The sequence below is a fragment of the Amphiura filiformis genome, chromosome 18 (assembly GCF_039555335.1).
Source record: "Amphiura filiformis chromosome 18, Afil_fr2py, whole genome shotgun sequence".
NCBI classification, from domain to species: Eukaryota; Metazoa; Echinodermata; class Ophiuroidea; order Amphilepidida; family Amphiuridae; genus Amphiura; species Amphiura filiformis.
In genome coordinates, this window is record NC_092645.1 from 58,423,878 (window position 1) to 58,442,526 (window position 18,649).

The 18,649-nt window shown below is 38.4% G+C and overlaps 1 protein-coding gene across 1 annotated transcript; it reads right to left on the reverse strand.

Annotated features, from left to right (window-relative positions):
* Positions 1-1,298: 1,298 nt before the first annotated feature.
* Positions 1,299-15,372, reverse strand: LOC140138857 (gastric triacylglycerol lipase-like). The gene is made up of 8 exons (XM_072160636.1): positions 15,152-15,372; positions 12,391-12,704; positions 10,058-10,208; positions 7,017-7,109; positions 5,909-6,064; positions 4,503-4,574; positions 2,893-2,964; positions 1,299-1,810 (listed from the first exon to the last, which is right to left on the reverse strand). Exons 1-8 carry the CDS (start codon positions 15,254-15,256, stop codon positions 1,490-1,492), a joined length of 1,284 nt encoding a protein of 427 aa, XP_072016737.1. The 5' UTR covers positions 15,257-15,372; the 3' UTR covers positions 1,299-1,489.
* Positions 15,373-18,649: the final 3,277 nt, after the last annotated feature.

Genomic DNA, 18,649 nt, shown 5'->3' on the forward strand with positions numbered 1-18,649 from the left:
GGAAAAAGTAAGATTATGTAACCTGAATGGGTCCAGCAGGCTGTGCTTGGACCCGGAAAAATCCCATCCAAGAAATAGAAAATGTCATCATAGATCGTCATTGTGCGATAACTCTGCTCTCAATCGGCTCACACTCACAGCACATTTTTAAACAACTTTTCATTCATAAATTACATACATGTACAATTACAAATATCGCTGCAACATGATACACACCTCATCGCTATTTCATGCACAGATATTTGATCAGTGATACGAGGGGAACTGTGGAAGAGGTTGACTTGCGATATTTTTTTCGGATCGTGCAAATATTATGTTACAATAATACTGTCAACAAAACAGGGTTAATTCCTGGTGACATCGCTGAAAACACGCTTTTTATGCGGTAGTTGTATATTTCAACCGAGCAAATATAACAAAATAACAAAATAATTAGATGATTAAAGTAGTGCATGTTATTAGGTAGTAATTGTAGTTCTTTATGAGAAAGTCGGCCGATCGCGGAAAGTCTCTTTTTACCCAGTAGTTTGACTCGACTTTGGTAAGTTTTGGGTGCCGAATTCTGCATACTTTCATATTTATCGTTTATGCCAGTACTGAAAATACATTTCCGGTGTTTATGAAGTTTCAGTACATAAGTACAATTTGGACCCACAAAAATCAATTTGGGACCCGCAAATTTCAACTAAATGGGAACTGAATGGGTCCAGCATAAAAAAGTGGACCCGCTTATTTGAGAGCAAACTGTGAACCCTGGTTGGTCATAAATGGCAACAGTGCGTAGAGTTGACAAGCATTTGGACCACCCTATGTGAGGACACTACCATGACACTGCAATGCATGTTTTTGAAACTGAAGTTGAAAACATCCATTTTGGTTACTATTATGACATTTAAGATTTACATTCACAAGTACAATTACAGTGTGCTTTTACAGAGTATCAGTATTAAATTGGTACAAATGTAAAACTTGTCTCTGTAAAATGCAATTTTCAAAGACCATACATAAACATATATACATTAAGTAACTTGCATGCTTTGATCAATGGCTCACTTGCTCAGCTGCAGAAAACTGTATAAATTATATCACAGGCAAAATCACACACAGCAACTACTGGCTATACATCTTCCTGCACTGAGTCATCTTTCTGCACTGAGTCATATTCTAGATATTATATTGAATTCTTTTCATTCAAACTTCTTGGACCTTCAAAGACGTTTCACAAGTCCACACACTTTCAAGACCTTGAAATTTAATATCTAAATTCAAGGATTGCCCATGGGTAATTGGGTATTCCAGTTGATATCCACCCCCCATCGAAGACATCACATTAAGGGGTGTAGATTTCAAATGGTGTCACACATTCAGGTAACCCCGTTATATAATTCACACTCCTTATGTGGGAGATTAAGGACATGTCTTCCATAGGGGGTGTATGGATTTCAACTGAAATAGCACAATGTTCCTGTACAAACCCTCATTACTGCATCTAAAATATGACGTTGTTATCATGCACCCATGAGTCAGATCCATTTCCGCTTTCATCCAAGTTATTCGCCAACCACGCTTCCGTCTCTCTCTCCATCTTCAGGATTTCGTTGATGATTGGCTGATAGACTCTCTTTGTTGCATCCATTCCCCACAGGAAATCAAGATGGTCGTAATCCTTCAGCTCCACATTGTTACGGATGTTGGTCAGTTGAGGAATGAGTTGAAGGACGTCGCTGGGGTCAGCTAGCCAATCTTGACCGCCCCAGTAGAGTGAGACGGGAACTGTCATTTTGGATGCGTCATATAGTGGTGGCGTAGTCTGTGAAATGAAAAAATAGAATTATTTGTGTGATTTTTATCATGAAGAGGAATTAGTTGAAGGACATCAGTGCATGATACAATGGGCTATCCCCTTTGAAATACTCCCCCTTCCACAGAGGGAGTATAATGGGTTTCGAATAGAATAGACAATTGGGTCACATCCATTTGAAATACTCATTGCTGTTATAGAAGATATAGGTAAACCATATACAAGGGGAGTATGGGTTTTAAAATCACTGACCCTGGCCAATTCCACTTGAAAAACATACCCCCCTCTGTGGATTTAAAAAAAAAATCTTATGCAGGTATCATTTCAACAGAATAGCCCAAAAGTGGGAAAAATAAAAATTGACTTTCTATCATGCAGCTGACATGAATAAAGGTATTTTCATCTGGGGCAGAAATTGGTAACCTATATACGACCCACCGGCAAATTTTATGAAGCCTACGAGACCCTTTTAGAAAGTTTGAATGTGCCTGGTTTAAGTGTTTTTATTTTTGGTAACCTTGCCAAGACTTCCAAAAGTTTCCAAATTCTAACGCTGCGAGAGTGCGAGTATGTGTCAATGATTTTGTCAAGCAGTTAGCTTGACAAAAAGGAGCAATTTATATTGCATCATAAACTTTACTTGAAAAATTAATACTGACTTTGGATGAAAAGTTCAGTCATCATATTTCCTCCAAATCAACCCCATAATTTTTTATTTGCTATGGCCCGCAGCAGTGTTGCCAATCCCTGATTTAGGGGCAACCCGGATGAGATGTGGGCCTTAGGTAGAGGCCTGGGGTAGCGGAATAGCCTGAGGCTGAGAGCATACAAAGGCCAAAAGTTAGTCCACTGGGCTATTCCTGTTGCCATCCATACACCCTTATGGAAGACATCATCTTAATAATCTTCCACACAGGGAGTGTGAATTTCAAATAGGTATGGGCGACTCCATTTGAAATCTGTACACCATATGAGGGTCTTCCATAGGGGGCGTATAGATTTCAACTGGAATAGCCCATTAAATGCTGCTATTCTTGGGACTGGAATTTATCAATATGAGGGTTAACCTTTGACCCATGTCATGACCTTACCTGATTGTATCTCTCCATATTCTTCTCCTCAGATCCATAGTCATACATCTGGAATTTTCCTGAGTTCACCATCTGCGGCATAATAAGAGGCATTCATACAAAAGGTGTCATGATCAACCATTATATGCTGCACATTCTGTTAACTTTGCTCCCTTAACAAAACTTCTTCGAAAGTTTGTCAAGGAATTCAAATACGAAACTCCCAGTTCTGTATACCTTAGCGTATATATTAAACCTTATATATTGCCATTGGGTAGTATGAGAATGGAAGTGAATTCAAAATTCTACAACACAAACCAACATAGTTTGTATATAGCAGATGCCAGAAATATATGGCAAAATATAATTATATTGCATTATGGGAAATTGGGAATAGTGAAATCCCTCGCTGGTATATTCGGGTTCCCAGCATTTCACAAAAACAAAATTCCCTGACAAATTTCCAAAATTTCATGAAAAATATTTCCACATTACCATGGGTTTATCATTATTCCCTGTTTTTGCCCGTCTGTTAAAATATATTTTCATTTTCCCCTGAGTGGTAGGAAGGGAACCCTGTTTATAATTGAGTGCAGTGCCTACCTGAGTGCCAGGGAATCCTGTATATAATCGAGTGCCAACCGGAGTGGTAGGCAGGGAACCCTGTATACAATCGAGTGCCAACCGGAGTGGTAGGCAGGGAACCCTGTATATAATCGAGTGTCTACCTGAGTGGTAGGCAGGGAACCCTGTATATAATCGAGTGTCTACCTGAGTGGTAGGCAGGGAACCCTGTATATAATCGAGTGCCAACCTGAGTGGTAGGCAGGGAATCCTGTATATAATTAAGTGCCAACCTGAGTGGTAGGCAGGGAACCCTGTATATAATTAAGTGCCAACCTGAGTGGTAGGCAGGGAACCCTGTATATAATCGAGTGCCAACCTGAGTGGTAGGCAGGGAACCCTGTATATAATCGAGTGCCAACCTGAGTGGTAGGCAGGGAATCCTGTATATAATTAAGTGCCAACCTGAGTGGTAGGCAGGGAACCCTGTATATAATCGAGTGTCTACCTGAGTGGTAGGCAGGGAACCCTGTATATAATCGAGTGTCTACCTGAGTGGTAGGCAGGGAACCCTGTATATAATCGAGTGTCTACCTGAGTGGTAGGCAGGGAACCCTGTATATAATCGAGTGCCAACCTGAGTGGTAGGCAGGGAATCCTGTATATAATTAAGTGCCAACCTGAGTGGTAGGCAGGGAACCCTGTATATAATTAAGTGCCAACCTGAGTGGTAGGCAGGGAACCCTGTATATAATCGAGTGCCAACCTGAGTGGTAGGCAGGGAACCCTGTATATAATCGAGTGCCAACCTGAGTGGTAGGCAGGGAATCCTGTATATAATTAAGTGCCAACCTGAGTGGTAGGCAGGGAACCCTGTATATAATCGAGTGCCTACCTGAGTGGTAGGCAGGGAACCCTGTATATAATCGAGTGTCTACCTGAGTGGTAGGCAGGGAACCCTGTATATAATCGAGTGTCTACCTGAGTGGTAGGCAGGGAACCCTGTATATAATTAAGTGCTTACCTGAGTGGTAGGCAGGGAACCCTGTATATAATTAACTGCCTACCTGAGCAAAGTGGATCATGTCTTGGACGGATGTTCCTGATGGACAGTGAGAGAAGTACACTGGAATACGAGTCTGATGAATAAACGAAGAGGTTGAAAAATATATCATAAGAATGTTAATATACTTCACATTATTGCTACGATTAATTGAGTTATTGTCAACACACAGTGCTCCATGAGCACAATGTGTTTTTTTTAAATTCTTAGTGCCATAAACCGAGCATTTATTATCTCTTGCACACAAAATAAAAAAACATAACAAGACAAGAACAAAAAAAAAAACCACATGATGTAAGCTATGATGCAATATTCACATGATGACTCTTTACACAGAACACAATTAATCAGAAGGTTCACTCCATGATTCAATAGGCACCCATTTGTTGAAATGAATATTTAACTTTGAGAGCCTTGTAGCACAGTAATATTCCAGTTTCCTGGTATACAAAATCATATTCTTAAGGGTAGACGAGGTATTGTTGGTCGAAGCAACCTACAAATCAATTTTCATTATATAGATCAATATTTTATTGAAAAATAACACCATGATGTTTTGCAAAAGTTCATCATACAAATCATATATTTTGCAAACTTGCTTAATTTATTGTTGTTAATGAGTTACCGTACGTTTTACAAAAGTGTTGTTGTTTCAGCCCTCTTTACAACGTAACTCAAGAACCGCAGCACCTATAAAAGTATATCTGTGATATCTCGTTATGAATTAAGCAATGCAGTTTTTGCCAAAGCTCACTACCATTCGTAAGATGCTGTGAACTACCAAAACCGCCTACCTAACAGTTTAAAATAGTTAATAGCATTGAAAGATGATAAAGATCCACCACATCTACATCTGTAGAAGCACATTAATGTGTTGACGATAACTCAATTTGGCTTATTGCTATAAATTTGTTACAAGAAAAGGAGAAAAAAGGAGCACATTCCAGGTACAATGAATTTTGAGAAAGTTTGGTTAAAGGTGCCCTTTCTCTAAATAATATTCTGCAATTTTGCACTGAACCCTATTATCGCTGGCTGCCCTAGTGATTGAACCTTGTAGCTCCGATAAAGATGAAATTGTGTACCGTATTTCGTCAAATAAACACTCCCGGGGGCGTTACATTTTCCCAAGGGGGGCGTTTATTCAAGGTCAATTTTAGAATGATAATTCCAGTTAAAATCTTTAGGTAAACTAAAAACACACGCTAAAATGGCTCACTTCCGGGTTTCTGATCCAGATTTTCGCCAATTATTGACACTATTATCGACCATGTGTGTAACTTGGTAAGCTTACTACACAAGATAGCATGGAAATATCAGCATTTTTGAAACATCTTGGTTGAAAAAAGTGGTGGGTGGCGTTTATTTGAGGGGGGGCGACTATTTGACGAAATATGGTATTTGACTTACCATGTTGAGATTCTTTTCATCATAACCACACAAGACAAATATGATGTTGGAGCAGAAGAGAGAAGCATGGCCTCCTGAGCAGACGTCACTTGCAAACCATTGGGTGACTGCATTGCTTGGCATGAAATCTTGAACACCTAATAGCTTAAATACAAACTGTCATAAGAAAAAAAGGTGACAAATGTTGAGAAAGCCAACACAGTATTCAGATACGCACACATTGTCACATACAGGGATTTCTTTGAGCATTTTGCTGAAGGGGTATGTTCAATTTTTTGTACATTTCCCATTGTGAAGGGTATAACACATTGCTCAGGGGTAATTTTTTAAAAATAATTTTGGAAAACCTTTTTTAAAACAATGTGTGTCTCCATTTCACTGTTGACCAAATTGTTTTTTGCCAGGATGCTTAAGAATCTTGGGGGGGGGGGTAGAGACCAAACATTTTGTCTACACTTTTTAGTAACTACTACTAATACAATAAATAAGATCTCAACAACTCTACATGTAGTAATTAATTTTTTTGCGAAATATCAGGTATTTTTATATTAAATATTGCAATAATTGAATGTGCACCTCATCAAGATTTTGTACGCATTCATTAATGAAAATCCTGGTCCCATATCTACCTCAATAACGCTTATTAAACAAATATAGGTAGTGGTAATGGTCATGCGGTCAATAAGGGTATACAATGTATACCATACATCCACTATTTCTAAGGTCCTGCTAGTCATAACAGTCACTAGTCCATAAGTTTACTATAACCCTTACCCTAACTTTCAGACCAGTGGCGTAGCGTGGATCATCATATTGGGGGGCACCGACCATGATTGGGGGCACCGGGTCTGATTGATTGGGGGGCACAAGCCATTTTTCTGCAATTTTCCTATGGGATTTTCTAATTTTTGCAATCGATTAGGAGCCTTCCATACCCTAAACCCCCCCATAATGCTACACCACTGTTTCGGACTAGTAAACCTTAGGACTAAGTAGTCGGCCCTGGTTATGTCAGCTTTTTCGACTAGTTAATAATTTTTGCTTATTAAGCCTGGTCCTATCAGGATCCAAGTGTGTTTCTGCCAGCATATTAGACATGCAACCTTACCTCCATCTCTGGTAGGAAATCAGCCAGCAATCTGAGTGGACTGGTCATCTGTCCAACTGTGCTCACTGGACCCAAAGCAAAGAAATGCTTGATCTAAACACACACAAAATATATATACATGTTAGTAGAAAATAATATGCTATTAAAGAATGTTTAAAAAAGTTAATGTTGTGCAGTGTTCGAAATAAGCACTTATCCTCTTGTCCTCTTGTCCAAAAATCACTGGGGACAACCATATTGAGCTAAGTACTTATCCCCTGGACAACCACTATTTGGATTCTTTGCACTCAAAAACATGACATATATATTTTGGGGATAACCAAAATGTTTTGAGGACAAGCAGAATTCATGCTTTAGTTGTCCTCGGGACAACCTCCATATTTTCCTTATTTCGGACACTGATGTTGTGTGTACTCATTTTTGTAAGTAATTTGTATTTTATGCCATCACGTCGCACTTCTCTTCAACAGGGGTGTGAGAGGCCTCAGACCAAAAAAGCTGAGAATTACTAACAAAAGCTGAAAAACAGTGTAAAAATGTCAAATATGGGCTGAAAATAAAAGAAAACGCGTAAATGTTAGCAATAAAAAAAGCTGAAATCAGCTTAAAAGCTGAAATTTCACATCCCTGCAATTTCAAATGAAATTGGCATTATATAAATGTTGATTTCTTCATGCATCAAATCTTAAAATACTTGTAAATTGTACCATATAAAGACCAAATCAAATAATCTGAAAATTGTAATTTTTCTCTGTTATATGCAGTTTATCAAAATCCAAGTATTTCATTTTAATACAATATTGGCTTTCCAATATTGCAATTATTACAAAAATATATAACATTAATTGGAATCACAACATACTTAACAGAAGTTTTTATTTTAAAAAATATAATGGTAAAACATATGGCAACACTTGTCAATACAGCCCAATTTGGAAATTAAATCTAAGAACTTAAAAGGAGCCCTAAGTGCCTCTAAAACTGATGCTTTGGCAACACTATGTAATGAAAATTTTATCAACCCACAGCAAATTTGTCATAAAGTAGCCCAACTTGGCAGCTTGCCATCTGTTCACACTTGTCACAAAACATGGCCCAATGTGGTAACTTAAAGGGGCATTTCGTGATCCACAGCCTCATCCCCCACTTTTCCCAAAAAAGTTGAGATTTTTACACCACTGGATACCTCTGGCTACATAATGTTTATGTACCAAATATTTCTTGCAGATTAATTCGTTTAGCAAAACGCTAAATTTGAATTTCGTTCTGGTGCACCAGAACGAAATTACAACACATTGTCTATGGAGCAGTGTAATACACATAATCATGCATAACTCGCAAACGCAAAATCGGAATCAACTGAAATTTTGGAAATAAGCTTTTTTCGTGGATATCTACTGAAAAAAGTCATAAAAAGAGGATGCTAGGATCACAAAATCCTCCTTTAATCAGTGTGATCACAGAAACCTATCAAAAAGAGCCCAAATTGCCTCAACTGGCAATGCTAATTTAATGAATCATGGGGTTCAGTACCCACTACCCAGCAGCTCAGGGGTGGTGCAATAATTATGTGTCTCTCAGGAGAATTATAGGGGGGCAAAGATTTTTGGCAGGCCAAAAGGGGGGGGGGGGGCGCTTTTTTGGCAGGTCGAAAGGGGGGGCAAGCGATTTTTGGCAGGGCGAAAGGGGGGGGGCAAGCAATTTTTGGCACAGATATTTTGGGCACCGTTTATATTACGCCCTATAAAGGCGTGAGGAAAAGCGTTCTGAACACGTTCAAATATGCAAAATTTCCTGCTCGCTCGCTCGCATTATAGTAAAAGACAATTTAAGGTTTTAAATTGGGTTCCCCAAAATCTTGCATGTGTAAGGGGGGGGCAAAGATTTTTGCACGTCAAAAGGGGGCAAAGGTTTTTGCACGGCCAAAGGGGGGCAAAGGTTTTTAGCACGGCCAAAGGGGGGCAAGCGATTTTTGGCAGACCATTTTGAGAATTCACCCCGGGGTACACATAATTATTGCACCACCCCTCAAGACATTAGGATTGATTGGTAATTTCCTACAATTCAGTACAAGATATTGATGAGAGCTGACAAGGTGAGCAAAGGTCAACTATTTGTGGCTTGATAAACATTTGGTCATTCAAAAAAGTTGCTTGACCCCTAATCAAAACTCTACTTACATTCACTTGGCTGGAAAATACTACTGAATGTATGCTCTAGAAACAACAAAAATATTTAGGGAAATAATAATAATTTTTGGCAAGCCAAAAGCGTCAGAAAAAGGGGGCCAAGGGATAAACACCCTGAGCCTGCTGCACCTCTGCACCATGGGGGGCAAGGCTGAGTGCCGGCAAAGTCCGAAAGTGCATTTGAGGGACCTGATTGGTGTAGATTTTGTTCATACAATTTGCATTTTCCTTGACAGAATTCTTCTATTGAAGGATTATACAGCTTTATTCTGTATGCTGATTAATTACTTTCTCAATTTCGTATTTTGACACCCCGGAAGAAAGGAAGGGGTGACAAAGTACAAGATTGAGGGACCCGCACCTTGGTTTCACTTTCATTATCATTGAGGTATAGGACTTTTTTATTTTTTTGGAGAAGAGCAGGAAGGGGAACTACTTGATTACATACTCTGCAAAATTTTAGAAAATTCGCATGAGTCCGGTTTTTTTAAATCACATTTTTGTTCCTAAAATGGGGGGTTATAGATAGTGCCCTCAACAGGCACTCTCTCCATAGGGCTACATGTAAAGACCAGTTATAGACAAATGGCCCTAAAATAAAATGGACTTGTGCGAATTTCCTCAAATTTTGCATATATATGATGTAGATTTAACATCTGGAATGTAATGCAAGTGATGTCGTTGCTGCTCTTCTAAATTTGTTTTTAAAATGTCCGCCCCAGACCAAGGTGCCCGTAATGCAAGTGATGTCGTTGCTGCTCTTCTAAATTCGTTTTTAAAATGTCCGCCCCAGTCCAAGGTGCCCGCCCCATGTCACCCCACTCACTGATTACAGTCACTGTTCCAACTTACCTTGCTTGCTAGATTCTTGTTTTGTGAGAAGCCAGCAAATCCAATGGTGGATCCCTGTGAGTGGCCTACATAGTACACTTGCTTCTGTTTGGAAAACATCAGAGCATAGTCAATACTTGCTGGCAGGTCATACTTGGCCATTTGGTCCCAGCTGTGAGGTGAGGGGAAAACAAGACATCCAAAATGAGTTAGTTTATGAGACAACAAGGTGTTTCCTGACAGAATTGGGAAAAATGTTTCTATCCCAGGCAGGAAGTTGAGGCTAAAAAAAGCTTCTTTCCAGGAGGCAGCTCACATTTAGATTTTGAGAGTAATTTCACTGGAGTTTGTTTTGTTTTGTTTGAGAAATACAGAAACCGGACATTTTCAAGCAGGAAATTAATGACCCAATTTTCAAAAGATTGTTTTCTCATAAACTTTTTACAAGCAATACAAAATCAATAATTTCCATGACAGTCAAAACTTCTAATTTTCAACCTACTGTACAGTGATTTGACAATATTGTAACTTGAGACAAATTACCATAAATCAATTAAAAATTTGAAAATTAAAAATGCATTTTGTACCCTATAAGACAAATTTCACTCAAAGATAGCAACATTTCCTATAATTCTTATATTTCTTTCATGAGGAAGCAAAATTAGGTACAACACCTCTTTATAGGCAGACAATTAAAACTATTAAAATATTAAAGTACTCATTGCGATTTCTTGACAGTGAATTTGAGTTTTTGGCAATGGGCTATTCCAGATGAAACATACACCCTCTATGGAAGACATTCACCTTAATCTCCCACAAAGGGAGTGTGAACATCAAATGGGGTTACCTGAATGAATTTGAAATCTACTCCTCCTGTGTGGGAGATTAAGGACATATCTTCCATAGGGGTGTTTGGATTTTAAATGTATCAGCCTGTCCTACAGTGTGAAAATACTTCAAGATCTTGACACACATCCTACATGTTCAAAACCCCTTCACCCCCTCCAGGGCCCGGGGGGCACATCAAAAAATTTTGGTGGGTATGCTCCCCGAATTTTGAGTGGTGGGTCTTTGGGAGCTGACGGCGTACTGTAAAGGGGGTGTTTGAGCTGCAAACCGGGCTGTGAACAAGTAAAATGGGGTCTTTTGGAGCTGCGAAAAGTCAAAATCAAGGGTCTTTCTTGATTTTTTGGTTGAAAATCGCCTGAAAAAACAAGAAATATGAGGAATGAGCAATTTTTGGGTCTTTTAGAGCTGAAATTATCAAAATCAAGGGTCTTTCTGAGCTATATTTTGGTCAAATATAGGGGGTCTTTCGGAGCTGCGAAACCCAAAAAGGGGGGTCTTTCCGGGGGAGCATACCCGTATGTTCATTTGTGTTGAGTGCCCCCCCCCCCCCTGGGCTCCAGGGATTGACAAACCACAAATTATGAGCACAAAGTGGGGGCTAGTCAAAGTGAAGGCGAAAGGTCTATTCTGATAAGAGTTTTTCACAAAAAAAGAAATATAAACAGGGAACAGACACTGCAACATAAAATGTTATATTTCACAATTTCAACACTTACCGGTACTAATATAGTGGGGGTATTGTAAACCAGCAAGCAGTCACAGAGGTCATTATCTAATAAATATGGAGGTTTTGGGTGGAAAATTAATGTCTACAAAATTTATAAACACCTCACCTTTTTTTTTTTTTTTTTTTTTTTGATAGGCACTGTACATCAGTTGGTCATAAGTCAATGTCACCAAAAACCCTATATTTGAGAGGCACTCCGATGTGCATTATAACAAATCACTTCCATACAAACAGCTCATTTTGGATGAATCAATCAACATCAATTAATTAATGAATTAATTAATTGAAATGCTGTGTCCGTCACATGTCAATAATTACAATGCAACGTGCCCATTGGCCTGCTCCCATACTAGGTCTCTACATGTATTGCATAATGAAGTCCTAATGCTGATAGCGATTTCCAGTATCCAAATTCAAATGAACAAAATCAACTTAGGTCCTTTAAAAGCCACCCTTTACTCAAAGTCAAAAAATTAAAAGGCAGCCATCTTACATTAACTGTAATTTGCTTAACAGGATGGATGGTATAAATACCTAAAAGTTCTAAAGTTACATTAAACTTTTAAGTCTAATTGTTTTGTGCATACGGACCTTCCTCAAAATCACTTGCATGTGATTAATGCTGACTCATAAACTTGTTTATCAGCAATTAACATTTTACTAAAATTGTATTAAAAACTTAAAATTTAATATGAAAATTGAAAATGAAAAAAAATGGACTGATCCCAGAAAGTGAAGAGGGAGTGTGACGCGAAACTATTTAAATTTTTAGACTTACCTCCAATCCCAGAACTCATCCTGATCTGGACGTAGATGTATATTCCCTTGGGAATACTTATTCCCGCGGGAATTCCCCAGCCAGACATCGAACCCTGCATCAGCTAAGATGAATGCAAAGCTGTTATTAGCCAAGTTTGTGATCCAGTTGGTAGCCGATGCGATAAGGCCATGTTGGAGAAAGACAACCGGGCGAGGGGTGTACGCTTTTTCGTTGCGACCATATGGAATACGTTGGATGTTGAGGATGAAACCGTCTTCGGTCACCGGGAAATGATTCTCACATGGATAACCTTTGCTGGTTATCAGCTCAGTCTGACGGAAAATCAAACAAAACAAATTACATTGTTGCAATTGGGGGTGCGGCTCCCAAATTTGCAAAAAAATTTAAAAGTCCCAAAATATCGCAATTTGCAAAAATATCAAGAAAAAAAAAGTCAAGTTTATTAAGCTTTCTTGGTCAAAAAAGTTCACTTTTTCAAAATCAACACCCCAGAAAATTTCCAGTATACCCTGCACACAAGTATAACCCTAACAAAAATTTATTAAGTGCCAATATACAAAAAAGTCAATTGTTCAAAGGTGCTGAAAGACAGACACAAGAAATCAAGTGTGATAGGCTTGTTGGAACAGATGGCATTTTAGCAGTTTCTTGAAAATGCCAACAGTCTGAGCATTCCTAAAGTTATAGTTTGTGATCTCCAGCCTGGTATTATCAATGCTCATAAAATTTCAATTCAATAAAATAATTACAATATTTCTTCAAATGATGGCATGATATTGGAACAAATAATATAGCACAGCTTGCAACAGATAACATGGATCAAATTTCTTGAACTTTGAAACTTGATGATTCACTTTTATAGTTACCATCAATTGTATAACATGCACTCATGTTGGTTTTCACCGGGATTGGCACACTGGGTCTGATATACATTGTAATTATATGTTTTTGAATGTAATCACAACAGTTGACAGCAATCAACTTAAAGGAATTGGGAAGAATATAGATTTGATTTGTCTCTTTAAGTTCAAGAACCAACGTCTAAATCTAGGGATCTGGACAAAATTATTGGTCTTTGGCAGGACTAGTGCCACCGAGAGCCATTACGGGCCCGGGGTCAACGGGCCCTTGAGGTCTCTTTTCTTTGCTTTTATGGGCCCATTAAGGTATGTTTTCTTTATTTTTACGGGCCCCCTAGGACCCCCGGGCCGGGGGTAATGCACCATGTTAACCCCCTTGTCGGCTGCACTGGTCTTTGGCACTAAAGTAGTTCCTACTTGACATTTAATATCCCACACCCCAGCACCACACCCACACACACCCCTATACAAAGAAAACAACAATGAGACAGCCAGGGGGGCTGCTGAGTGGCGTGGTGGCACTAAGAATTTTTCAGGGGGGGCGGTGGGGGAGCAAAGTGAATTTCAGGTGGGGATGGGGCAAAATTGCCACAAAAAGTGGAAATTTACACATTTTTGGGTTTGCCTCAAAAGTGGGGAAGGGCAAACTGGGGGGGGGGGGCAAGAAAAATAGTTGGGGGAAATGCCCCATTGTCCCCCTTGCTTGTGATTTTCAGGAAAAGCTAACGAAGGAAAGAAACAAAAACAGGCCTGGACATGGTGTTTCGGGTGATCACCACCCTAACAGTTTTAAACACCCCATATCTTTTTAGGGGGTGCAGGCTGTTAGCAATGCCAATTCTGCATTGAAAAAACAAACTCTTGCCCTCACCAATTCATGAAAATCCTCCAACAAGAAGTATCAAAGCCTCAGAGTCAGTTAAAGTTTCATGATCCACAGCCTCATCCCCCTACTTTTCATAATTTTTATGTCCAATATGATATGGGGATGCAAATATGAAATTTTTGGCACATTGAAAGGGGGAGGGTAGGTTTTTGGCAAGGCCAAAGGAGGGCAAGCAATTTTGGCAGACCATTGAGAATTCACCACCTTGTGGTACACATAATTATTGCACCACCCCTACTAGCCAACATTTTAATAGTAATAATATCTACACCCATCGAATGTGTGTCATCGGCCCGGTCATCGGCCCTCAGACGAGTCTGTAGGAACCCATGGATTCGATCCATGTAAATAATATCAGGACTCAGGTCATTAATTTTCAAATTGGAAAAACTCTGTTTCCAAAAAGGAACTTGTTAGCTGTATAAACTACATGAAGGACTCAGTCCCATGATCCCATCCCCAATTTTATATTATAAATGATAACTGATTTAAATGATAACTGATTTAGGCCTATAATTTATATGTGATGATGAATTTAACAAAAACACAAGTCATGTGACACAACAAATGCTGCATTGAATGCACACCCATGACACACCCCTGAACTGCTGCAAGCTGATTGGTCAAGTAGCAAGCACACACATGCCATGCTAGCTAGTACACTGATCGACATCACAAATCATGATCTACATGGATATTTTATGAACTGTCTATTTATACAATCATGTCTACATAAAAACAGCACACAAAAAATATTCAACTTTCAGTGACATTTAATATGTTATGACTGCAGCCAAATGACACAGTATAAATTCACACATGAATTTGCAAAAAATACATGTTTATGATTTATAGTTGAGCTTATGTGCGTCTGTAGCAAATAAATGGAAATCTGATATCACCTGACACACACACACACACCTATTTATAGCACAATATGATCAAACAAAATTTCAAGTACTAAGATTTTCTCAAACAAAATTCACTGGGCAAAATTCCAATTTAAACTTACCGCATCCATTGCAACTTCTGGGTCCACACGTCGAGAAAGTATTCCTGCATCTCCCTGACTAATTGTATATATAAAAACAAGGCAAATGAAGGCCAAATTCATCATTGTTATGATCTGTTTTGAATCTCCACGAGGAAGGTTCTTTACTACGCACTGCTGCCCAAAATACTACTACTTTCTCTTTCTGTGTTGTGGATGTTTATGAATTAGTTTTGGAGCTTGCGAATCGATGAATCACGTGCGGTGCACATCGGACCATGTTTACATCAGCGATTCTATAAATTTAATCTTATTTTTTTTAAATATATCTTTTTCAAGGTTAATTTTCATATTACTTCATTATTTTATCTAAGTAATGATAATATATGAAGGTTTTATTGATCAACTTGTCAGAAAAAGGAAAAATTATAGAGATATGGTGGTTTCAATTAGGATTTTTTTCTTATTTCCAATTAAACTAATTTATAATTCATAAATGCGTCATATATCGCTACGGGAACGTTTTTGCGACATCTCGATCCGGCTGATTTTCCCATTAGGAGACGAAAAATAAACACCCCGGGTGGGGCCGGGGGGTGGGGATGGGTGGGTACTCACATACAAACGCTACGGGGATGTGCCGCCCAAACGGGTAGGTTTTCCACGAAAAATCCTTAGACATGGGTCTATGTTTTGAAGAAAAAAATCCTTAGACATGGCCAAAATCACCGGTGTGTCCAGGATCTTTTCCTGCGGGGGGCTTGATGGCTATAATCACCAAAAACGGCTGATTTTACATGATTTTTAACAAAGTGCGGGGGGCTTCAGCACCCAAAGCCCCCCCCCCCCCTGGACACGCCACTGAAAATGTAGGTAGGCCTAGGCTATATGTAGGCAGGCACGGTTGTTTGATATAGAATTGGCTTCATTATTAACTAAATGCAAACTATAGATGGCGCTATTTATCCTAAATCATATTTCTTTATTTGCAAGGGCTGTGTGATTAATACTGCCATTAAAACAGCTGGAATAGGTGAAACAAGCAACAAGGAAATTTTATAAACATATTTTATCAAACAAAAAAAGGAATTATTTGCATTAAAAGCTTGAAAGAGTAATTTCCAGTAACTAAATAGCGCCACCAATTTTGTCATTAAAAGATACATTTTATATCCGAAAAAGCTTTAAAGGAGGATTTCGTGGTCCTAGCATCCTCTTTTTATGACATTTTTCAGTAGATATCCACGAAAAAAGCTTATTTTGCGTTTGCGAGTTATGCATGATTATGTGTATTACACTGCTCCATAGACAATGTGTTGTAATTTCGTTCTGGTGCACCAGAACGAAATTCAAATTTGGCGATATTTTTGCTAAACGAATTAATCTGCAAGAAATATTTGGTACATAAACATTATGTAGCCAGAGGTATCCAGTGGTGTAAAAATCTCAACTTTTTTTTTTTAAAAGTGGGGGGATGAGGCTGTGGATCCTTTAAAATATGCTACAAAGTGAATAATTTTGTGAAAGAGGGAAAATTAAAGTTGAAAATGACTCAAAAGCATCTGTATATAGCATGATATCACTTTTAGCTGTTTAAGCCTAAAATTTGGTTGTACATGATGTTTTGTTTGAAAAATTAATAAATGATCCCATCAAACAACCGTGGCTAGGTGAATTCAAATTTGCCATCAAACTGCATCATTTTTCATATCAAATTAAAGCCCCGTGAGTAAAGAAAGCCAAAACTGAAAACATTTTTGTCATAGCACTTTCCGTAACAAAGTTACATCTTGTCAAAGATTGACTTTCATCAAAAAGATTCTGCTAGCAAAATTCCCCAAAACGGCATTTAGGGGTGTTTCTAGATCTTAGTCTCATGGCGATAGCAGCTTTTTTAATGGAACTGCTATCAAAATCCTCTAAAATTCCATGTTTGACTTGATTACCACCATAAAAAATCATATATTTGGGTCAAGTGAAGTATAGAAAACATATTTATGTAGGTTTCCTTCACCGACCTATTCTCGAAAAAAATTCAAATTTCTATGTAAATATGCATTGTATTTGGGCCCCGGTCTCGGCGAATTTCGCTGACTAGCAAATGTGTTAAGGGATCTAAAATGAGCGTTTATTGCGTTTCGACAGTATTTTTTGTGGGGACATGAGAGCACCTCAGACCTATCGAATTGCATTCTGAATACGAAGCATGTCTTTCTGATATCAAATAATGTTCATTTTTTGAAAATCACAATATAATACAAAATTATGACAAATTATAAAAATTTGATATTTTTCAAATTTTTGATATATAACAGTCCTCGAAGTAAATTATATAAATCTATAATGACATATTCATAAAGTGTATGTAGCAGGGAGGAAAAGCCGACGGTCAATTGAAAATTTTGACCTTTCATATTGAAGATATGGATTTTTTTCCCAAAAAGACCTAATTTTTTTGGGTGTTTTGGGGAAAAAAATCCATATCTTCAATACGAAAGGTCAACATTTTCAATTGATCGTCGGCTTTTCATCCCACCTACATACACTTTTAAAAGATTTGCCATAAAATGTGTATTAAATTGCGAATTTCAAAAAATCAAAATTATTTGATATCAGAATGACATTCTTCGTTTTCAGAATGCAATTCGACATGTCTGATGTGCTCTAATGTCCCACAATAAATACTGTCCAAACGTTCATATCCCAGCCCTTAACTAAGGTGTGCCTGGGATACCTACAAAATGCGTCTCCTTTTAAAATTTTCCGTGCTATGTGTGAAAAACATGTTGCTTTTACTATTTTGGTCTAAATTGGTCTAAATGTTTTCTGAAAATCCTTAGATATGGGACCCAATGTTCGGAAAATCCTTGGACATGGGTTCCTATTTTCGGTAAAATTACCCTTGGAAATGGGTAAGGTCACTCAGAGCTCTGAGATAATTGGAAAATAACTCATTTTTGGACCTTTCCAATGGGGCATACCGCAATACACACTAACAATAATGTGCTTCATGTTCATTCTAGTTTAGTACGGTATGTGAGAAATAAATGAAGTGAACACCTAGTGTTGCTGGCAGTGGCGTAACTAGGGTCGGTAGCGCCCGGGGCAAGAAACAAAATTGGCGCCCCTCCCCCCCGAATTTCAGTTAATTCTTGAAAGAATTGCGCGCGGAGCGAGCGAAATTTTGGACAAATAAGGCCTCATACTGCAGTTACTGTCCGTTTTCCTATACATAATACACAGTGCTCTTTCCCATTGACGCGTGACCTCTACAAATAGCCTACGTTAAAAGAATGGGGATATGCCTAGTTAACGTCGCTGTGTGAAAAATAACCGGCCAATATTAAAAGTACTCTTCTAACTGAAGTTCTAGAAAATATAGTTTTGTAACATGTCCTAAATTTTTAGCTAATTTAGATGTTTGGAAATATTCGTACTTTGGTGTTTTAGTTTATGTTATAGGTAATAGTACATTGCCTAGTTAACGTCGCTGTGTGAAAAATAACCGGCCAATATTAA

Excerpts from the sequence above, each read along its gene's own strand:
- LOC140138857 (XM_072160636.1), bottom strand. The coding sequence starts at position 15,256 with ATGATGAATTTGGCCTTCATTTGCCTTGTTTTTATATATACAATTAGT. Across the intron at positions 10,209-12,390 it reads GATGAGTTCTGGGATTGGAG|CTGGGACCAAATGGCCAAGT; the intron begins GTAAGTCTAAAA and ends CTCACCTCACAG. Across the intron at positions 2,965-4,502 it reads ACATGATCCACTTTGCTCAG|ATGGTGAACTCAGGAAAATT; the intron begins GTAGGCAGTTAA and ends ATTATGCCGCAG.